General features: G+C 50.2%; 1 protein-coding gene and 1 long non-coding RNA gene across 2 annotated transcripts in view; one reads left to right on the top strand and one right to left on the bottom strand.

The window, feature by feature from the left end:
* Window positions 1–6208: 6208 nt before the first annotated feature.
* LOC140422002 (uncharacterized) lies at window positions 6209–9762 on the bottom strand. Its single transcript, XR_011947216.1, has 2 exons — window positions 9687–9762; window positions 6209–9359 (listed from the first exon to the last, which is right to left on the bottom strand). It is a non-coding gene; the product is annotated as an uncharacterized lncRNA (long non-coding RNA).
* Window positions 9763–9838: 76 nt separating this feature from the next.
* Window positions 9839–18951, top strand: part of LOC140417955 (uncharacterized) — a 72391-nt gene continuing 63278 nt past the window's right edge. The window contains 3 exon segments of the mRNA XM_072501387.1: window positions 9839–10590; window positions 12989–14020; window positions 16561–18082. Of these exon segments, the coding sequence (XP_072357488.1) occupies window positions 16907–18082 (1176 nt within the window). The 5' untranslated portion in view covers window positions 9839–10590; window positions 12989–14020; window positions 16561–16906.

Genomic DNA, 18951 nt, shown 5'->3' with positions numbered 1-18951 from the left:
ACTGGCTCGCTTTTTGTTTTCGTATAGAACCACCCCCCATGCGATGACTGGGGTAGCTCCCGCAGAACTCCTAATGGGCCGGAGACTTCGCACCCGCCTTAGTATGGTTTTCCCAGACATTGGCCCAAAAGTACGCCGCACACAAGAACGGCAGGGACAGGGTTTTTCTCGGCATCGGCCAATTCGGCAGTTTGCACCTGGTGACCCAGCCTCACTCAAAGCCTGCGCAGGTCGTTACTGAACCGCATGGAGATAGAGACGCCGAGATGACAGAGGCAGCAGACTCTGACTCCGAGATGGAGACACAGGACGCATCAGAGGGGGAATCCTCGGGCACACGGGCCGTGGATGTACAACCGTTACGCCGTTCATCACGGAAGCGCCGGTCTCCGTCTCGTTACACGCCGCCCGATCCAGCGCCTCGTGCGAATGGTGTCCGGCCTGCGGCAAAACGAGTCCGACGCCCTTCTTCGCCAGGGTCTTCAGTGGATTCCTTGGACTTCGGCGGGGGGTTGGGGTGGGGATGTTATAACCTGCCTGCTTACCATTGGCTGGAGACTAATGACAATCCCACAATCCTGTGGGAGTATGAGCTTCCCCAATGAGGGGGGCGGAGAAATCATTAGCAGACTCCCTGTATAAATAAAGCTGGCCAGTTTGGAACTAGCAGGATGGAGTAAGCAGCAAGTGAGGTTGCTGCTGTTGTGTATTTATATGTTATTGTAAATAAATGTTATTTCTTTGTATCCTTGAAACTCGTGCTGGATTCTTCTTGGCCCTCACAAAAAGGGGGCAATTACTAGGGGGCATAGGTTTAAGGTGCAAGGGGCAAAGTTTAGAGATGTACGAGGCAAGTTTTTTTACACAGGGGGTAGTGGATGCCTGGAACTCGCTGCCGGAGGAGGTGGTGGAAGCAGGGGCGATCGTGATGTTTAAGGGACATCTTGACAAATACATGAATAGGATGGTAATAGAGGGATACGGACTCCGGAAGTGTAGAAGATTTTAGTTTAGACGGGCAGCATGTTCGGCACAGGCCTGGAGGGCCGGAGGGCCTGTTCCTGTGCTGTACTTTTCTCTGTTCTTTGTTCACACTGCTCACAGACTCAGATTTTATGAATGCTCTGCTCATTGCATCAGCCTCCGTCACCACTCGGCGCAGGGCCACAGCCTCTGTGGCTCCACTGCTCCCATCCCCCCATCGAGCCGCTCACGGCCTCAGCCTCCGTCACCACTCGGCTCAGGGCCACAGCCTCTGTGACTGCACTGCTCCCATCCCCCCATCGAGCCGCTCAAGGCCTCGGCCTCTGTCACCACTCGGCTCAGGGCCACGGCCTCTGTGACTGCACTGCTCCCATCCCCCCATCCCATTACTGAGCCACTCACAGCCTCGGCCTCAGTCACTACTGTTTGGGGCCTGAGCCTCTGTGACCGTACCACCCACTGCCTCGGTCTGAGAACATTCTGCTCACAGCACTGCCTTCTCCGAGGCCAAAATACTGTGGGTGGAGACTGCCAGTGAGCATGCAAATCAACACAACAGACTTCAATTGCCGTCTAAAAAGTGACAGGGTGGAAACATAGAAAATAGAAGCAGGAGGAGGCCATTCAGCCCTTCGAGCCTGCTCCACCCTTCATTATGCTCATGGCTGATCATCAAGTTCAATACTCTGATCCCGCCTTCCCCATATCCCTTTATCCCTTTAGTCCCAAGAGCGATATCTAATTCCTCTCGAAATTACACAACTACCTTTTGGCCTCAACTACTTTTTGTGTTGGCGAATTCCACAGATTCCCCACTCTCTGGGTGAAGAAATTTCTCCTCACCTCAGTCCTAAAAGGTTTACCCCTTATCCTCAAACTATGACCCCTAGTTCTGGACTCGCCCACCATTGAGAACATTCTTTCTGAATCTACCCTGTCTAATCCTGTTAAAATTTTGTAATTTCTTTGGGATCCTCTCTCACTCTTTTAAACGCCAATGAATTTAATCCTAACCGATTTAGTCTCTCCTCATATGACAGTCCCGCCATCCCTGGGATCAGTCTGGTAAATCTTCGCTGCACTCTCTCCACAGCAAGAACATCTTTCCTCAGATAAGAATACTAAAACTGCGCACAATATTCCAGGTGTGGCCTCAGCAATGCCCTATACAATTGCAGTGAAACATCTCGATTCCAATACTTAAATCCTCTCGCTATGAAGGCCAACATACTATTTGCCTTCTTTACTGCCTTCTGTACCTGTGCGCTTACTTTCAGCGACTGATGCACGAGGACATCAAGTTCTCGCTGAGTACCCACCTCTCACAATTTACACCCATTCAAATAATAATCTGCTTCACTATTTTTGCTCCCAAAGCTGTAAAAGGAGCATGGAGCTGAATATGGAACTGAAAGGGGATTTAGACATGAAGGGAGGGAGACTGGTACTGAACGAGTATCTGCCTTTACCACAGAACTTGGTGTCCAAGGCATTGCTGACTCACGGCACCGAGGACCCTGGTTCGATCCCGGCCCCGGGTCACTGTCCGTGTGGAGTTTGCACATTCTCGCAGTGACTGTGTGGGTCCCACCCCCACAACCCAAAAAAGATGTGCAGGGTAGTTGGATTGGCCAGGCTTAATTGTAAAAAAATAATTGGCTGCTCTAAATTTATTTAAAAAAAGAACTTGGTGTCCAAGCCAGAGCGAAAAAGGAGGCAGTCGAGACACTGATGGGTTAAACGTTGACAGTGAGGTATTTGATAGGCTGAATTTACTGAAAATCGGTAAGTTACCAGAACCGGATGAGACAGATTTAAGGATACGGAGTTTATATTAACTACAAAGGAGAAGAACACAGCAGGAGAACAGCAGAGGTTACAGAGATAGGGAGGGTCACAGGGGCTGAAGGAGGTTGCAGAATTCAGGAGTGTTGTAGGGGTAGACAATGTTACAGAGATAGAGAGGGTCGTCGGGACTAAAATAATTTTTACACAGAGAGGGAAACCTATATGGATAGCAGGATGCTGGGGACAGAGGGAGGGCTGTGGGGGATGTAGGGTTGTGCATGAAGGTCCCTCCTTCTCAATGTTGCCCCTCACCTGAGGTATGGTAATCCTCAGGTTAAATCACCACAAGTTAGCTCTCCCCCTCAAAGGGGAAAGCAGCCTATGGTCATCTGCAACTATTGCGACTTACTTACTTTACTGTTGGGGAGCGAACTATTATAGAGATAGGGAAGGTTGTTGGGGCTGTATGATGTATGAAAGTTCAGGTGGGGTGTAACATCAATAGGAGGTTTCAAAGATAGGAAGCGTTGTAGGGATGGGAGGAAGCTACAGAGATAGGAAGCGTTGTAGGGATGGGAGGAAGCTACAGAGATAGGAAGCGTTGTAGGGATGGGAGGAAGCTACAGAGATAGAGAGAGTTGTAGGGGCTGGAGGATGTGACAGAGACAGGGAGAATTGTACAGTTGAGAGAAGGTAACAGGCATGGGGTGGTATTAAGAGTCTCAACACAGTAACTGGGATGGAGAGAGTTTTATGGCTATTGGGATTATCAGACAAGGGAGCAATTGAGGGGATACAGCAATAGTGAGTATTTTTAGAGGCTGGGGAAGATTACAGCACTGTGTGCAATGTGGGGGCATCGAGGATTTAACAGAAAAAAAGAGGTTGGAGGGGGTTAAAGTGGTTTCAGGGATAAGGTAGGGTTGCAGGGGCTTTAGGGTTGCAGCATCTGGAGGAGACTGCTGTAATTTGATGTGCTATCTAAGAGTTGAGCTAACGGGTGTTATGGAGGGTGGAGGGGATGTAGGAACTGAAGAATATTACAACGATAAACAGGGTTATACCTCTTAATGAGGTTGGAGAAATAGGGATAGTTTTGGGATTGGAGGAGGTCACAGAGATAGGAAGGGTTGTAGGAGCTGGAGGATATAGGATGTAGCCTCTGAATGACAAACTCAGATCGGAAGGGGCGAAGGTTGAGTGGATCGTAAAGAGAACTAGAGGGTTCCAGTGGGAGGAAAATGTGAGATTGATGGGAGCGTTGCAGAGATTGGAATTGGTAACAGAGATAGGGCGAGTTAGATGGTCTGGATGTACCGAGAGAGATAGGGCGTGGGGTTCTGCGGTTCCCCAGCCGCGTGGTTCTCGGCGGCGCGCCATTCGCCGGCGGCGGGATTCTTTTTGTTTAAATATTTTATTGGAGGCATTTTCAAATATATACTTAACAAAGAAAAACACAAAATAACCATGGCAACAGCGAACAGCCACAACATCCTTACTCCCTCCCCCCACCTCAACTTGGTGCCATCCCGGGCCTTCCCCCCGCCCCCCGCCCCCCCCCCCCCCCCCCCACCCCGTTTTTTAAAAAGAAACATTTCATTGATGTATTTCTTTGGCATTGTAACAGCAACAAAATAACAATGTACATAACAAGGAAAATATTAACCTAGTGCAAATACCACCTCCCTCTCCCACAGGTTCAACAATTACTTACCCCCCTAATCATAGAATTTTTATTTGCAGAAGGAGGCCATTCAGCCCATCGAGTCTGCACCGGCTCTTGGAAAGAGCACCTACCCAAGATCAACACCTCCACCCTATCCCCATAACCCAGTAACCCCACCCAACACTAAGGACAATTTTGGACACTAAGGACAATTTGTCATGACCAATCCACCTAACCTGCACATCTTTGGACTGTGGGAGGAAACCGGAGCACCCGGAGGAAACCCACGCACACACGGGGAGGATGTGCAGACTCCGCACAGACAGTGACCCAAGCCGGAATCGAACCTGGGACCCTGGAGCTGTGAAGCAATTGTGCTATCCACAATGCTACCGTGCTGCCCATAATCAACGCGAGCCTAACCCCCCCCCCCCTTCTGCTGATGATTAATTCTCTGCAAAGAAGTTGACGGATTGTTGCCACCTCCGGGTGAACCCTAACAGACTCTCATGGCAAACTTAATTTTCTCCAGGCAGAGGAAGCCAGCCATGTCCAAAAGCCAGGTCTCCGATTTCGGGGGCTTTGAGTCCCTCCATGCCAGTAATATCCATCTCCGGGCTACCAGGGAAGCAAAGGCCAGAACATCTGCCTCTTTCTCCTCCTGGATTCCCGGATCCTGCGACAACCTGAAAATCGCCACCTCTGGACTCATTGCCACCCTCGTATTTAATACCTTGGACATGACGTCGGCAAACCCCTGCCAAAATCCCCTCAGCCTTGGACATGCCCAGAACATGTGGACATGGTTCACTGGCCCCCCGCGCACTTCGCACACCTGTCCTCCACCCCAAAGAATCTGCTCATCCGAGCCACTGTCATGTGGGCCGGTGAACGGCCTTGAATTGGATCCGGCTGAGCCTGGCACATGTTGCGGTCGCGTTGACCCGACTCAACGCGTCTGCCCAAAGGCCCTCCTCTAACTCTCCCCCAGCTCCTCCTCCCACGTTTGCTTCGGCTCCTCAGTCTGCGTCTCCTCCGATCCCATAAGCTCTTTATATATGTCCGAGGCGCTTCCCTCTCCTATCCATCCTCTAGAAACCACCCTATCCTGAATCCCCCTTAGCGGCAGGAGTGGGAAGGTTGGTACCTGCTTCCGCAAAAAGTCCCGCACCTGCAGATATCGAAATTCATTTCCCCCCGCCAATGCAAACTTCTCCTCCAGCGCCCTCATACTCGGAAAACTCCCCTCTATAAACATGTCGCCCATCCTCTCGATCCCCGCTCTCCGCCAAATTCGGAACCCCCCCGTCCATCCTCCCCGGGGCAAAGCAGTGATTATCGCAGATTGGGGACCATACCGATGCCCCCTCTGCTTCCACATGTCCCCTCCACTGCCCCCAGACTCTCAGGCCGCCACCACCACTCAGACTGGTGGAGTACCGCGCTGGCGGGAATGGTAGAGGCGCTGTTACCACCGCCCTCAGACTTGTGCCCTTGCAAGAAGCCGCCTCCATGCACACCCACGCCGGCTTCCCCCCCACCAGTCACCTCCTCACCATGGCTATGTTAGCCGCCCAGTAATAATTGCTGAAATTCGGCAGCGCCAGCTCACGATCCCCCTGACTCCACTCGAGCATTGCCCTCTTCACCCGCGAGGACTTGCCCCCCGTCACACACAGCCCACAATAACTTTATTGACCCGCTGAAAAAAGGACTGCGGGATGAAGATGGGGAGGCATTGAAAAATGAATAGGAATCTTGGGAGGACCGTCATTTTTACCGTTTAATCTCTGCCCGCCAGAGACAACGGGAGCGCATTCCATTTCCGGATCCCTCCTTCATCTGATCCTCCAGCCGGGCCAAATTCTATTTAGTCGCAAATCCATCGCCACTCGGATACCTAGGTACCTGAAACTGTCCCCTACCACTCTGAATGGCAGATCCCGCAGTCGTCTCTCCTGATCTCTCGCCTGGACCACAAACATCTTGCTCTTCCCCATATTGAGCTTATACCCCGAAACCATCCTGGATGACCTGCATCAACTGCTCGGATGGTCGCAGCGCCGCCACCCCAGGCGTCCCGTCCTCGGCCATGCTGTCTCCTGCTGCAGCTTCAACACAGCTCTTGGCCAACTTTTTATTTCTGCCTTTTCGTGCACTTCTGGTTCTTTGCTCCATACACGAATACGTGGAAACAGTGTCCAATTGATTCAGCCTTTGAATTTACTGTTTAAAACCAGAAAAAAGTCCAGGGGAAAGGTCCAAAAGTCCGACCAGAGCGGGAGCCACCAAATGTGCAACTTACTCCTTCATAGCCGCCACCGGAAGTCTCCATCCATAGCCGCCACCGGAAGTCCAGAGTTGGTGAATTGGCCACTCTACATTGCTCCTTAATTGGAAAGAATGAATTGGGTACTCTAAATTTAAAAAAAAAACACTCCTGTCTCTGCCTGGAATGGACCCACATTGGTCTTTGCTAATCTTTTCCTTTTCACATTCCTATAGGAGCTTTTCCAGTCGTTTTTTATGTTTATCGCTCTCATATTCTATTTTCTCTTGATCAGTTTCTTGATCCTCCTTTGCTGAATTCTCAAACAAGTTCTCAATCCTCAGGCTTACGACTATTTTGGCCACTTTATGAGTCTCCTCCATTGATCTAATGGAATCTTTAACATTTCTTGTTAGCCACGGTTGCATCACTTTTCCTGTTGGATTTTTGCTCCTTAAAGGAATCTATGTTTGTTGTATTTGTGTGAAATAAGAGTCGCCAAAGTCCCAGAGGACCAGAGTCTGCTTTGCCCTCTTGAGAGAGAGAGAGCTGACTGGTGGTGATTGAATCTGACGGTCACCACACCTCAGGCAAGGGGCAATGTTGAAAAGGTGGGGCCTTCATGGATAACCTCAGCCGGTACGGGAGTTGAACCCCCTGATGTTGGAGTCGCTTTGCATCACAAACCAGCCATCCAGCCAACTGAGTTAATTCTCCCTGGTGTGAACTCGTTGGTGTTTCCGCAGGTTGGATAACGTGGTGATGGCCTTCTCACACGGAGAGTAGGTGAACGGCCTCTCCCCAGTGTGAACTCGCTGGTGTGTCTGCAGGCTGGATAACTCAGAGAATTTATTTCCACACTGAGAGCAGGTGAACAGCCTCTCCCCAGTGTGAATTCGCTGATGTCTCCACAGGTGAGAGAAACCGTGGATATGTGGGGACTGCAGGTGGGATAACTGAGTGACTCCCTTCCCACACTGAGAGCAGGTGAACGGCCTCTCCCCAGTATGAACTCGCTGGTGTATCTGCAGGTTGGATGAGGAAATGAATCCCTTCCCACACTGAGAGCAGGTGAACGGCCACTTGCCGCTATGAACTCGCTCGTGTATCTGCAGGCTGATCAACTGAATGAATCCCTCCCCACACTGAGAGCAGGTGAATGGTCTCTCTCCAGTGTGAACTCGCTGGTGTGTCCGCAGACTGGATAACTGACTGAATCCTTTCTCACACTGAGAGCAGGTGAACGGCCTCTCCCCGGTGTGAACTCGCTGGTGTGTCTGCAGGTCAGAATACTGAGTGAATCCCTTCTCACACTGAGAGCAGGTGAAGGGCCTCTCCCCAGTGTGACTACGTTGATGAATCTCCAGCGCAGATGGGACTCTGAATCCCTTCCCAGTCCCCACATTTCCATCGTTTCTCCATATTTTGGGTCTATTTGTGTCTCTCCAGGGCGGACAATCAGTTGACGCCTTGTTCACACACAGAACACGTGTACGGTCTCTCCCCACTGTGAATGGTGTGATGTTTTTTTCAGGCTGTGTAACTGGTTAAAGCTCTTTCCACAGTCAGTGCTCTGGAACACTCTCAGTCGGGTGTGTGTGGCTTGGTACTTTTCCAGTCATACTGATGTTCAAAATCTTCTCAAGCTGACAGACGAGGCAAACATTTCTCCTTCTAGATTTAAAGTCCGATGACGTTCAGGCCCTGATGAATCGAGTGACCCAGTCTGATTGAGACGTTTAGTTTGAGATATCTGTCTGTAATTCCTCCTTTTCTAATATCTTGTAAAAACAATTTACAAAAGACATCAGTGTCAGTACAGCAGAAATTAAGAACAGACGGGGACTTCGGTTGCGACATGTCGGGAGCGGCCGCATGTGAGGCAGCTCTCATCCGGGGACTTTGTTTTCCATCTTTCTCAGGCCTCTCCGCAGTGTGAACTCACTGGTGTGTCTGCAGGCTGGATAACTCAGAGAATTTATTTCCACACTGAGAGCTGGTGAACAGCCTCTCCCCAGTGTGAACTTGCTGATGTCTCCGCAGATGAGATAACTGAGTGAATCACTTCCCACACTGAACAGTTGAATGGCTTATGCCCAGTGTGAACTCGCTGGTGTGTCTGTCGATGGGATAACTGAGTGAATCCCTTCCCACCCTGAGCAGTTGAACGGCCTCTCCCCAGTGTGAACTCGCTGGTGTGTCTGTAGGCGGGATAACACAGTGAATCCCTCCCGACACTGAGCACAGGTGAACGGCCTCTCCCCGGTGTGAATGCGTTGATGAAACTCAAGTTGAGATGGTGCATTGAATCCCTTCCCACAGTCCCCACATATCCACGGTTTCTCCATGTTTTGTGTCTCCTTGTGTCTCTCCAGGTCAGAAAATTAGTTGGAAGTCTCGTTCACACGTGTCACTCCCCGCTGTGAATGGCACAATGTTGATTCATGGGGGGGGGGGGGGGGGGGGTCTCAGTGCTTTTCCAGTCACAATGATGTTTAAAATCCTTTAGAGGCTGTCAGATTAGGCAAACAGTTCTTCTTCCCTTCTAGATTCAAAGGCTGATGATAGTCAGATTCCCAGGGAATCTGGTGACTGTCAGATCGAGACGTTACGTTTGAGATTTCTGTCTGTAATTCCTCCTCTTCTCATATCCTGTAAAAGGAGTTTACAAAAGACATCACTGTCAGCACAGGATAGAAATTCAGAACAGACAATTCTAGTTCCTGGAGAACATTCTTTCCTCTCTCATTCCCCAATACCGAGTCTCTAACGCCTCTTTCTCCCTGTCTTCAGGGAGTGGACTTGGAGAGGCAGAGTCTCGGAGCAGTCAGTATAAAGACCTTTCCTCGGGGATTCACGGCCTAGTTTCCAGGGAGTGGACTGAGAGGTCCGGATTTTCGGAGCTCAATGAAAAAACCTTTCCTTGGGGATTCACGGCCTACTCGCTAGGGTGTGATTTTGGAGCCGGAATTTGAATACCTTCCGTTGGGAATGCGCTGCACAGTCTCCAGGTAACGGATCGGAGCTGGAGGACTGAGAGCTGCCTGGTCCTCCAGCCAATCAGAGTGAATGAGAGGCGGGTCTGGAGGACTGAGAGCCGACTGGTCCTCCAGCCAATCAGAGATAATGAGGGGCGGGCCTGGAGGACTGAGACTGCCGCTTGGCCCTCCAGCCAGTCAGAGTTAATGAGGTGCGGGGCTGGAGGACTGTGTCAGCCATTTGAGTGAATGAGGGGCGGGACTGGAGGACTGAGACAGACGCATGGTCCTCCAGCACGCAGTGAATGAGGGGCGGGTCTGGAGGACTCAGAGAGCCGCTCGGTCCTCCAGTCAATCAGAGAGAATGAGGGGCGGGGCTACAGGACGGAGACAGCCGCTCGGTCCTTCAGCCAGTCAGAGTGCATGAGGGGCGGGGTCTAACCTTATTGTTTTCCCCTCCCTATCCTCCACTCACTGAACAAATATTTTGGGCATTAACTTGAGCCTGGTCCTGGGAAAGAATTTCCCGAACCAGAATCAGGGAGCTGACAACTATTCATCAGGTTTTGCGGCTCCACAGAGTATTTCCAAATCTTTCCACCCACCTCCTTAGTTTTGCTCGGGCTTTCCAAAACGAACAGGCCCATTATTCCGAATGCGCATGCTCCAAACACCGACAATTCCGTTTGCGTCCCAACGTCGACCGGTAATGCGCATGTCCATAACAGAGAGGCAGCTGCGCATGTGCAGAGACCCTCCCCCGCCCTGACTTCCCGCTGAAATGTTGAAAGGAAAGAGTGGGCCACCGGAAGGACTTTTGCCCTCCAGCCAATCAGAGCGCGGGCTTTGTGTGAATGACTATTGAGCTTTACCCAGACTGATACTTCCTCTTGTCTCCAACATCTGTGAGTAAAATACTTTATTTTCTCCCCCTTTCCATTTATTTTCTCATTCTGATCTTTAATTGGTGACTTGCAGCAACCGAAGGGAAAGGAAGTGAATCCAGGGAGGGTGCAGACTCTGCAAAGGTTGGCCCAGGTCTCTCTCTCTCTCTGAAAGACATTGACATCCTTTGCTCCCTCAGCTTGACACATTTATTTGTCTGGCTAAAAAGATGGTACCTTTTATGATTCGCCAGACCCGAGAACACCAAGCTCACCTGTCTGCCACCCCCGAGAACAAAACCACACAATCTAGTCAGATGTCCCCTGTCAAGCTCCACTTAACACAGGAGGAGGTTGTGTTGACCCTGTACAGTCTCACTCCACACCCCCTCCACAGAAACCAGATCCAATTCCCCCTTCCACTTTCTCTTCACCTCATTCAGTGGAGCTTGCTTAGCAGACTGTAGATATCTGAAATCCTACCCTCACCCACGTCAGCAAGAGATAGAATCCAAATCATCAGAGACGGCAGGCGTGCTAAAGGAAACGCCGAGATCTCCTTACGTAGGAAATCATGCATCTAAGAAAATTAGAGCTCGCGAGTTGTAATTTTTCCACCAGTTCATCAAAACCAATAAACCTGCCGTTCACAAACAAGTCACCAAACTTTTCCAGAGCTTCCCTCCTCCAGGACCTAAATCTAAATCCGTAGGCAAAATGTGGTGAGTCCCATAGAGAGGGGCCAACAACAATATTGAGCTGAGCCAATAGCGTTGCCTGAACTGTCTCCAAACCCTCAGTGTAGCCACCACCACAGGGCTCAAGGTACATTTCATAGGAGAAAACGGAAGCAAGGCATTAACCAAGGCCCGTAAACTGGACCCTGACAAGTGCCTGTCTCCATCTACCCCCATATAGAATTCAGATCTCTGAATAACCCCAGCACCCTTTCAATATTGGCTGCCCAATAATAGAACAAAGAAAAGTACAGCACAGGAACAGGCCTTTCGGCCCTCCAAGCCTGTGCCGACCATGCTGCCCGACTAAACTACAATCTTCTACACTTCCTGGGTCCGTATCCCTCTATTCCCATCCTATTCACGTATTTGTCAAGACTCCCCTTAAATGTCACGATCGTCCCTGCTTCCACCACCTCCAGGCACCCACTACCCTCTGTGTAAAAAAACTTGCCTCGTACATCTACTCTAAACCTTGCCCCTCGCACCTTAAACCTATGCCCCTGAGTAATTGACCCCTCTACCCTGGGGAAAAGCCTCTGACTATCCACTCTGTCTATGCCCCTCACAATTTTGTAGATCTCTATCAGATCGCCCTTCAACCTCCGTCGTTCCAGTGAGAACAAACCAAGTTTATTCAACCGTTCCTCATAGCTAATGCTCTCCATACCAGGCAACATTCTGGTACATCTCTTCTGCACCCTCTCTAAAGCCTCCACATCCGTCTGGTAGTGTGGCGACCAGAATTGAACACTATACTCCAAGTGTGGCCTAACTAAGGTTCTATACAGCTGCAACATGACTTGCCAATTCTTATACTCAATGCCCCGGCCAATGAAGGCAAGCATACTGTATGCCTTCTTGACTACCTTCTCCACCTGTGTTGCCCCTTCAGTGACCTGTGTGGACCTGTACACCTAGATCTCTCTGACTTTCAATACTCTTGAGGGGTCTACCATTCACTGTATATTCCCTACCTGCATTAGACCTTCCAAAATGCATTACCTCACATTTGTTCGGATTAAACTCCATCTGCCATCTCTCCGCCCAAGTCTCCAAAACAATCTAAATCCTGCTGTATCCTCTGACAGTCCTCATCGCTATCCGCAATTCCACCAACCTTTGTGTCGTCTGCAAACTTACTAATCAGACTAGTTACATTTTCCTCCAAATCATTTATATATACTACAAACAGCAAAGGTCCCAGCACTGATCCCTGCGGAACACCACTAGTCACAGCCCTCCAATTAGAAAAGCATCCTTCCATTGCTCCTCTCTGCCTTCTATGACCTAGCCAGTTCTGTATCCACCTTGCCAGCTCACTCCTGATCCCGTGTGACTTCACCTTTTGTACTAGTCTACCATGAGGGACCTTGTCAAAGGCCTTACTGAAGTCCATATAGACAACATCCACTGCCCTACCTGCATCAATCATCTTAGTGACCTCCTCGAAAAACTCTATCAAGTTAGTGAGACATGACCTCCCCTTCACAAAACCATGCTGCCTCTCACTAATACGTCCATTTGCTTCCAAATGGGAGTAGATCCTGTCTCGAAGAATTCTCTCCAGTAATTTCCCTATCACTGACGTAACGCTCACCGGCCTGTAGTTCCCTGGATTATCCTTGCTACCCTTCTTAAACAGATGAAATATGGCTAAGCCTGTCTCTCTCTCTCTGCAGGAATGTCCTGCAAATCCTCGGGGTCCTTCCCACCCAAATGAAAGAAGTAATCAGCGTATTGATTTTAACATTGGATGATTTGTGAAGAAAGATAAAAGATAGGGAGACATTGGAAAAGAAACAGCAACCTCGGAAGGATGTTCATGTTAACCATCTGAACCCTGTCGGCCAAAGACAGTGGGAGGTTGCCACCTCTGCAAATCTGCCCTGACCTCATTCACCAGCCGAGCAAACTGACATTTCTGAAGAGAGGCCCTCTCGTGGGCTACGTGGATTCCCAGATAACCAAGCTGGATCTGGCAAGGTTAAAAGGCAACATCCCCAGGTCAGCCCCCCTCTCTGGGGGATCACCAGATAATATGAGCTCTTGTCCGGATTTACTCTGTACCCAGAAAAGGAGTCAAAACTCCACAAAAGCTTCATTATCTCATCCATCATGGAGACTGGGTCCGTGATATAAAGAAGCAGATCATCTGCATACAGGGACACCCTGTGCTCTCTCCCTCGCCTCTCTAACCCTGTCCATCACCCGGAAAACCTCAACGTAGTAGCCAATGGCTTTATTCATAGTATTATCGAATTCCTACAGTACAGAAGGAGGCAATTCGGCCCATCAAGTCTGCACCGCCCCTCTGAAAGAGCATCCTACCTAGGCCCACACCTCTACCCTATTCCTGTAACCCAACCATCCCCTTTTGGACACTAGGGGGATGTTTATCACGGCCGGTCCACCTCACCTGAACATCTTTGGACTGTGGGAGGAAACCGGAGCTCCAGGAGGAAACCCACTCAGATACGAGGAGAAAGGGCAAACTCCACACAGACAGTCACCCAAGGCTGGAATTGAACCCGGGTCCATGGTGCTGTGAGGCAGCAGTGCTAACCACTGTGCCACCATGCCACCCCAAGGCAAACAGAAGCAGAGACAGTGGGCAACACTGCCTTGTGCCCCTATCCAACTGAAAATAACCTGAGCTCAGCATATTTGTATAAACACTAGTGGTGGGAGGCCTTTATAACAACGGATCCAAGGTATGAATTTCTGCCCCCCAATCTGCTCCATGAAGTTAGATGGGTTATTGATTAATAAGGGGATCAGGGGTTATGGGGAGAACGCAGGAGAATGGGGATGAGAAAATATCAGCCATGATTGAATGGCGGAGCAGACTCGATGGGCCGAGTGGCCTAATTCTGCTCCTATGTCATATGGTCTTATGAAAGTCACCACCACTTTGGCCACCCCGAAGGAATCACAGACCTGGGCATAGATCGGTCAGACTAGGATCCAAAACACAATTAAAGTCTCCCCCCAAGATTAGCTGATGTGTGTCCAAGTCAGGAATAGAGGTCAGTAATTTATTAATATAAACTGTGATCGTCCCAATTCGGAGTGGACACATGTACTGGGACTATCAAGGTGCCCACGAAAGACCCACTGACAATCACGTGTCTCCCATTCGGATCTGTCAGAATTCGAAAAGCTGAAAAAGAAACGCTTTTACTTATCAACACTGCGGTCCCCTGGGACCTACATCTGTCCCACCCAAGCCTTCCGTAACAGTGTCTGATCCTGACCCGCAAATGGCCCTCCTGCAAAAACACCACATCCGCATTCAAACTCTTCACATAAGCGAATATCCCTGATCTCTTCACTAGACCGTTCAACCCCCTCACATCCTCACATTCCAAATGGCCAGTCGGATTGAGGGTTTACCCCCACCCACCCCGTACCCCAGTCAGCCATATCCACCAAAAGAGATCATTCTAAAATGACTGAAAAAGTATCGGCATCGAGCCCACCTGAGTCGGCCACCAGGCCCCCAACAAAACAGAGCAAAGAGCAAGCTGTAGTCACTGTTGATAAACCCTCCCCATCCCCCAGCTCCCCATCCCCCAGCTCCTCATCCTCCAGCTCCCCATCCCCCAGCTCCCCATCCCCCAGCTCCCCATCCCCCAGCTCCCCATCCCCCAGCTCCCCATCCCCCAGCTCCCCATCCCCCAGCTCCCCATCCCCCAGCTCCCCAGCTCCCCATCCCCCAGCTCCCCATCCCCCAGCTCCCCATCCCCCAGGTCTCCATCCCCCAGCTCTCCATCCCCCAGCTCTCCATCCCCCAGCTCTCCATCCCCCATCTCCCTGCCTCTCATTAAAACCACAACCAAAAGCCCGAAGAACCCCCTCAGACCCTTAGCTCAACAATCCTTGCTCAACAATCCTTAACGCCAAACAGAACCAACACACTCAGCCCATAATCTAAAACCTATACTATGTTAATGAGCTGCAGTTACCCCCACCACTTTGTTCCCATTAACTACCTTCTTCAGCTCGCAGGGCAACTCCCCCACGGGGCATATAAAACTGAGTAACCATAACAAACCCCCCTCCCACCTGCACCCAACTTTAAATAAAGGAAACCCCCACCCCCACAAAAAAACAGTCAAATACAAACTGGTACAAGAAACCCCAACAAGACCCCAAAACCACAATCCCTCTCCAAAAACAACAAGACCCCATATATAATACAAAAATACCGAGCCTGAGCTTCCTCACAAAAGCATCGGCATCATCCAGCGCCTCAAAAGTAGTGGTCTTTTGAATTAAAACTCACTGTGAGGTGTGCTGGGTAAACCACCCCAAACCGAACACCACGTATGAAAAGTGCAGCCTTGGGCTTGATAAATGCCGCCCTCTTTTTTGGCAGCTCCGCCCCCACATCCTGATGGGGCCTGATGGCATGGCTATCCCATTTGTAGTTACGGTGATCATTCGCCCACCTCAGGACTCGTTCCTTATCCCGGTAACTGTGGAACCTGACGGTAATTGCCCGAGGTGGCTCTCCTGGGCAAGGCGTCTGACAGAGCGAGTGATGGGCCCCATCCAGCTCAGGAAGGAACAACTGTTCACCCTCCCCACCATCTTCCCAAACATCCTGGACGTGTATTCAGTCGGGTGCGGGCCCTCCAATCCCTCCAGCAGCCCCATAACGCGAAGAGTTTGTCTCCTGAAGCGATTCTCTAAGTCGTCTACTTTGGCACATAGAGATTTGTTATTATCAGCCAAAAGACCATCTTAGCCTCTAAAGAGACAATCCGCTTGCTCTTCATCGAAAGAGCCACCCCCATGCCCTGCACCCTTTACCGTTTATCAATTGAATAGGAGCTGGGGGCTCCTCGGTTGATATAGGGACATCCTCGGAGATAGTCGGCTGTTGCTAAGATGCCCATGAGCATCTCAACTGACAACACCATAACTTTCGCTTCGGCAGCAGCCGCCGCCATTTTGTTTCCAATGAGCCTGGAAAAGAATCTGAATCGGATGACGATTCTTTGCCCGCTGGCTTCTTCAAACTTGGTTTCTTGGACATTTCCACAGTAATTGAGCTTTATCCCATTGACAAATTTGAAATATCCCCAAACCCCCTCAAAGACTGGGTGAAAAAGATGGAAAACAAAGTCCCCGGATGAGAGCTGCCTCATATGCGGCCGCTCCCGACATGTCGCAACCGGAAGTCCCCGTGTGTTCTGAGTTTCTGTCCTGTACTGACACTGATGTGTTTTGTAAATTGTTTTTACAGGATATTAGAAAAGGAGGAATTACAGACAGATATCTCAAACTAAGCGTCTCGATCAGACTGAGTCACTCGATTCATCAGGGCATGAACATCATCGGACTTTGAATCTAGAAGGAGAAATGTTTGCCTCGTCTGTTGGCTTGAGAAGATTTTAAAACATCAGTGTGACTGGAAAAGCACCGAGACACACACACCCGAGTGAGAGTGTTCCAGAGCACTGACTGTGGAAAGAGCTCTAATCAGTTACACAGCCTGAAAAAACAGCAGGAAGAGACCGTACACGTGTTCTGTGTGTGAACAAGGCGTCAACTGATTGTCCGCCCTGGAGAGACACAAATAGACCCAAAATATGGAGAAACGATGGAAATGTGGGGACTGTGGGAAGGGATTCAGAGTCCCATCTGCGCTGGAGATTCATCGACGCAGTCACACTGGGGAGAGGCCATTCACCTGCTCTCAGTGTGGGAAGGGATTCATTTCCTCATCCAACCTGCAGAGACACCAGCGAGTTTACACAGGGGAGTGGCCGTTTGCCTGCTCCCAGTGTGGGAAGGGATTCACTCAGTTATCCCATCTGCAGATACATCAGCGAGTTCACACTGGGGAGAGGCCGTTCACCTGCTCTCAGTGTGAGAAGAGATTCACTCAGTTGATCAGCCTGCAGATACACCAGCGAACTCACACTGGGGAGAGGTTGTTCACCTGCTCTCAGTGTGGGAAAGGATTCACTCGGTTCGATAACTTGCAGTCACATCAGCGAGTTCACACTGGGGAGAGGCCGTTCACCTGCTCCCAGTGTGGGAAGGGATTCACTCTCTTATCCCACCTGCAGACACACCAGCAAGTTCACACTGGGGAGAAGCCATTCACCTGCTCCCAGTGTGGGAAGGGATTCACTCTCTTATCCCACCTGCAGACACACCAGCAAGTTCACACTGGGGAGAAGCCATTCACCTGCTCCCAGTGTGGGAAGGCATTCACTCATATGTCCAGCCTGCAGTCACACCAGCGAGTTCACACTGGGGAGAGGACATTCGCCTGCTCCCAGTGTGGGAAGGGATTCACTCGGTTATCCCACCTGCAGACACACCAGCGAGTTCACACTGGGGAGAGGCCATTCACCTGTTCTCAGTGTGGGAAGACATTCACTTTGTTATCCAACCTGCGGGCACACCGTCAAGTTCACACTGGGGAGAAGCCATTCGCCTGCTCTCATTGTAGGAAGGGATTCGCTCGGTTATCCAACCTACAGAGACACCAGCGAGTTCACACTGGGGAGAAGCCATTCACCTGCTCTCCGTGTGGGAAGGGATTCACTCAGTTATCCAACCTACAGAGACACCAGTGAGTTCACACTGGGGAGAAGCCGTTCACCTGCTCTCCGTGTGGGAAGGGATTCACTCAGTTATCCCATCTGCAGGCACATCAGCGAGTTCACACTGGGGAGAGTTTGTTCACCTGCTCTGAATGTGGGAAGGGATTCCGTGATTCAACGCACCTGCTGAGACACAAACAAGTTCACAAGTGATTACAGGGGTTGGATTCTACTGTTATTGTTTCTGTTCTCAATGACATCCAGGACTACATTTTGTTCATTCTGACAGTTGGTCAATGGGGATGGTTGGAGAGTTTCCTCTACTGGACTGGCCGGTCTCATGACTTTGACTCCAGTGGGCTGTTGCTCTTCGAGCCTTGTTGCGAATACCTGGTTTCAAATTTCACAAGGATCACAGATTGAAAGTTGGTTTGGAAGTTGGAAGATGTTTCCTTCCCATTTCTGTTTGGATCCCCCTAAAGCATGCCACCTTGCCATGGAGATGGGCCATGGAGGGTACATGGTTCTTTTGTTTAATTTATCTCGTGTTTCTCGCAGAAGAAAATTATCAAGGTATGGGGCAGGTTGTCTGACATGGACTGAGAAACAACATTAAATGGTGTGACGGGAGACAGGCAATAACTAATATTTCAGGGGATTGGTTAGCTCAGTTGGCTGGATGGCTAGTTTGTGATACTGAGCGACACCAACAGCGTGGGTTCAACTGCCGTACCGGCTGAGGCCATCCATGAAGGCCCCGCCTCCTCAACATTGTCCCTCGTCTGAGGTGTGGTGACCGTCAGATTAAATCACCACCAGTCAGCTCACTCTCTCCCTCACAAAGGGGGATGCTCTTATGGAATTCTGACAATGGTACCAGCCAGTAACAAGGTTAAGATAAGTGAGTTATGTATACACGAGACCCAAGGATGGTCGATGAGGGGGTCTGGAAGGCATCATGAGTAACCCCCTAGCTGTCCATGAGCTGATCACACAATTCCCTGCTGCCCAGTAACCACTTTCATTGGATCTACCAGTCAATGTGTGTAATCTACAATCATTGTGATTGGATCGTGTCC

This window comes from Scyliorhinus torazame, chromosome 5 (genome assembly GCF_047496885.1).
Source record: "Scyliorhinus torazame isolate Kashiwa2021f chromosome 5, sScyTor2.1, whole genome shotgun sequence".
NCBI lineage: Eukaryota > Metazoa > Chordata > Chondrichthyes > Carcharhiniformes > Scyliorhinidae > Scyliorhinus > Scyliorhinus torazame.
The sequence above is the reverse complement of the archived record's forward strand: the minus strand, read 5'-3'. Positions and strand labels throughout refer to the sequence as shown.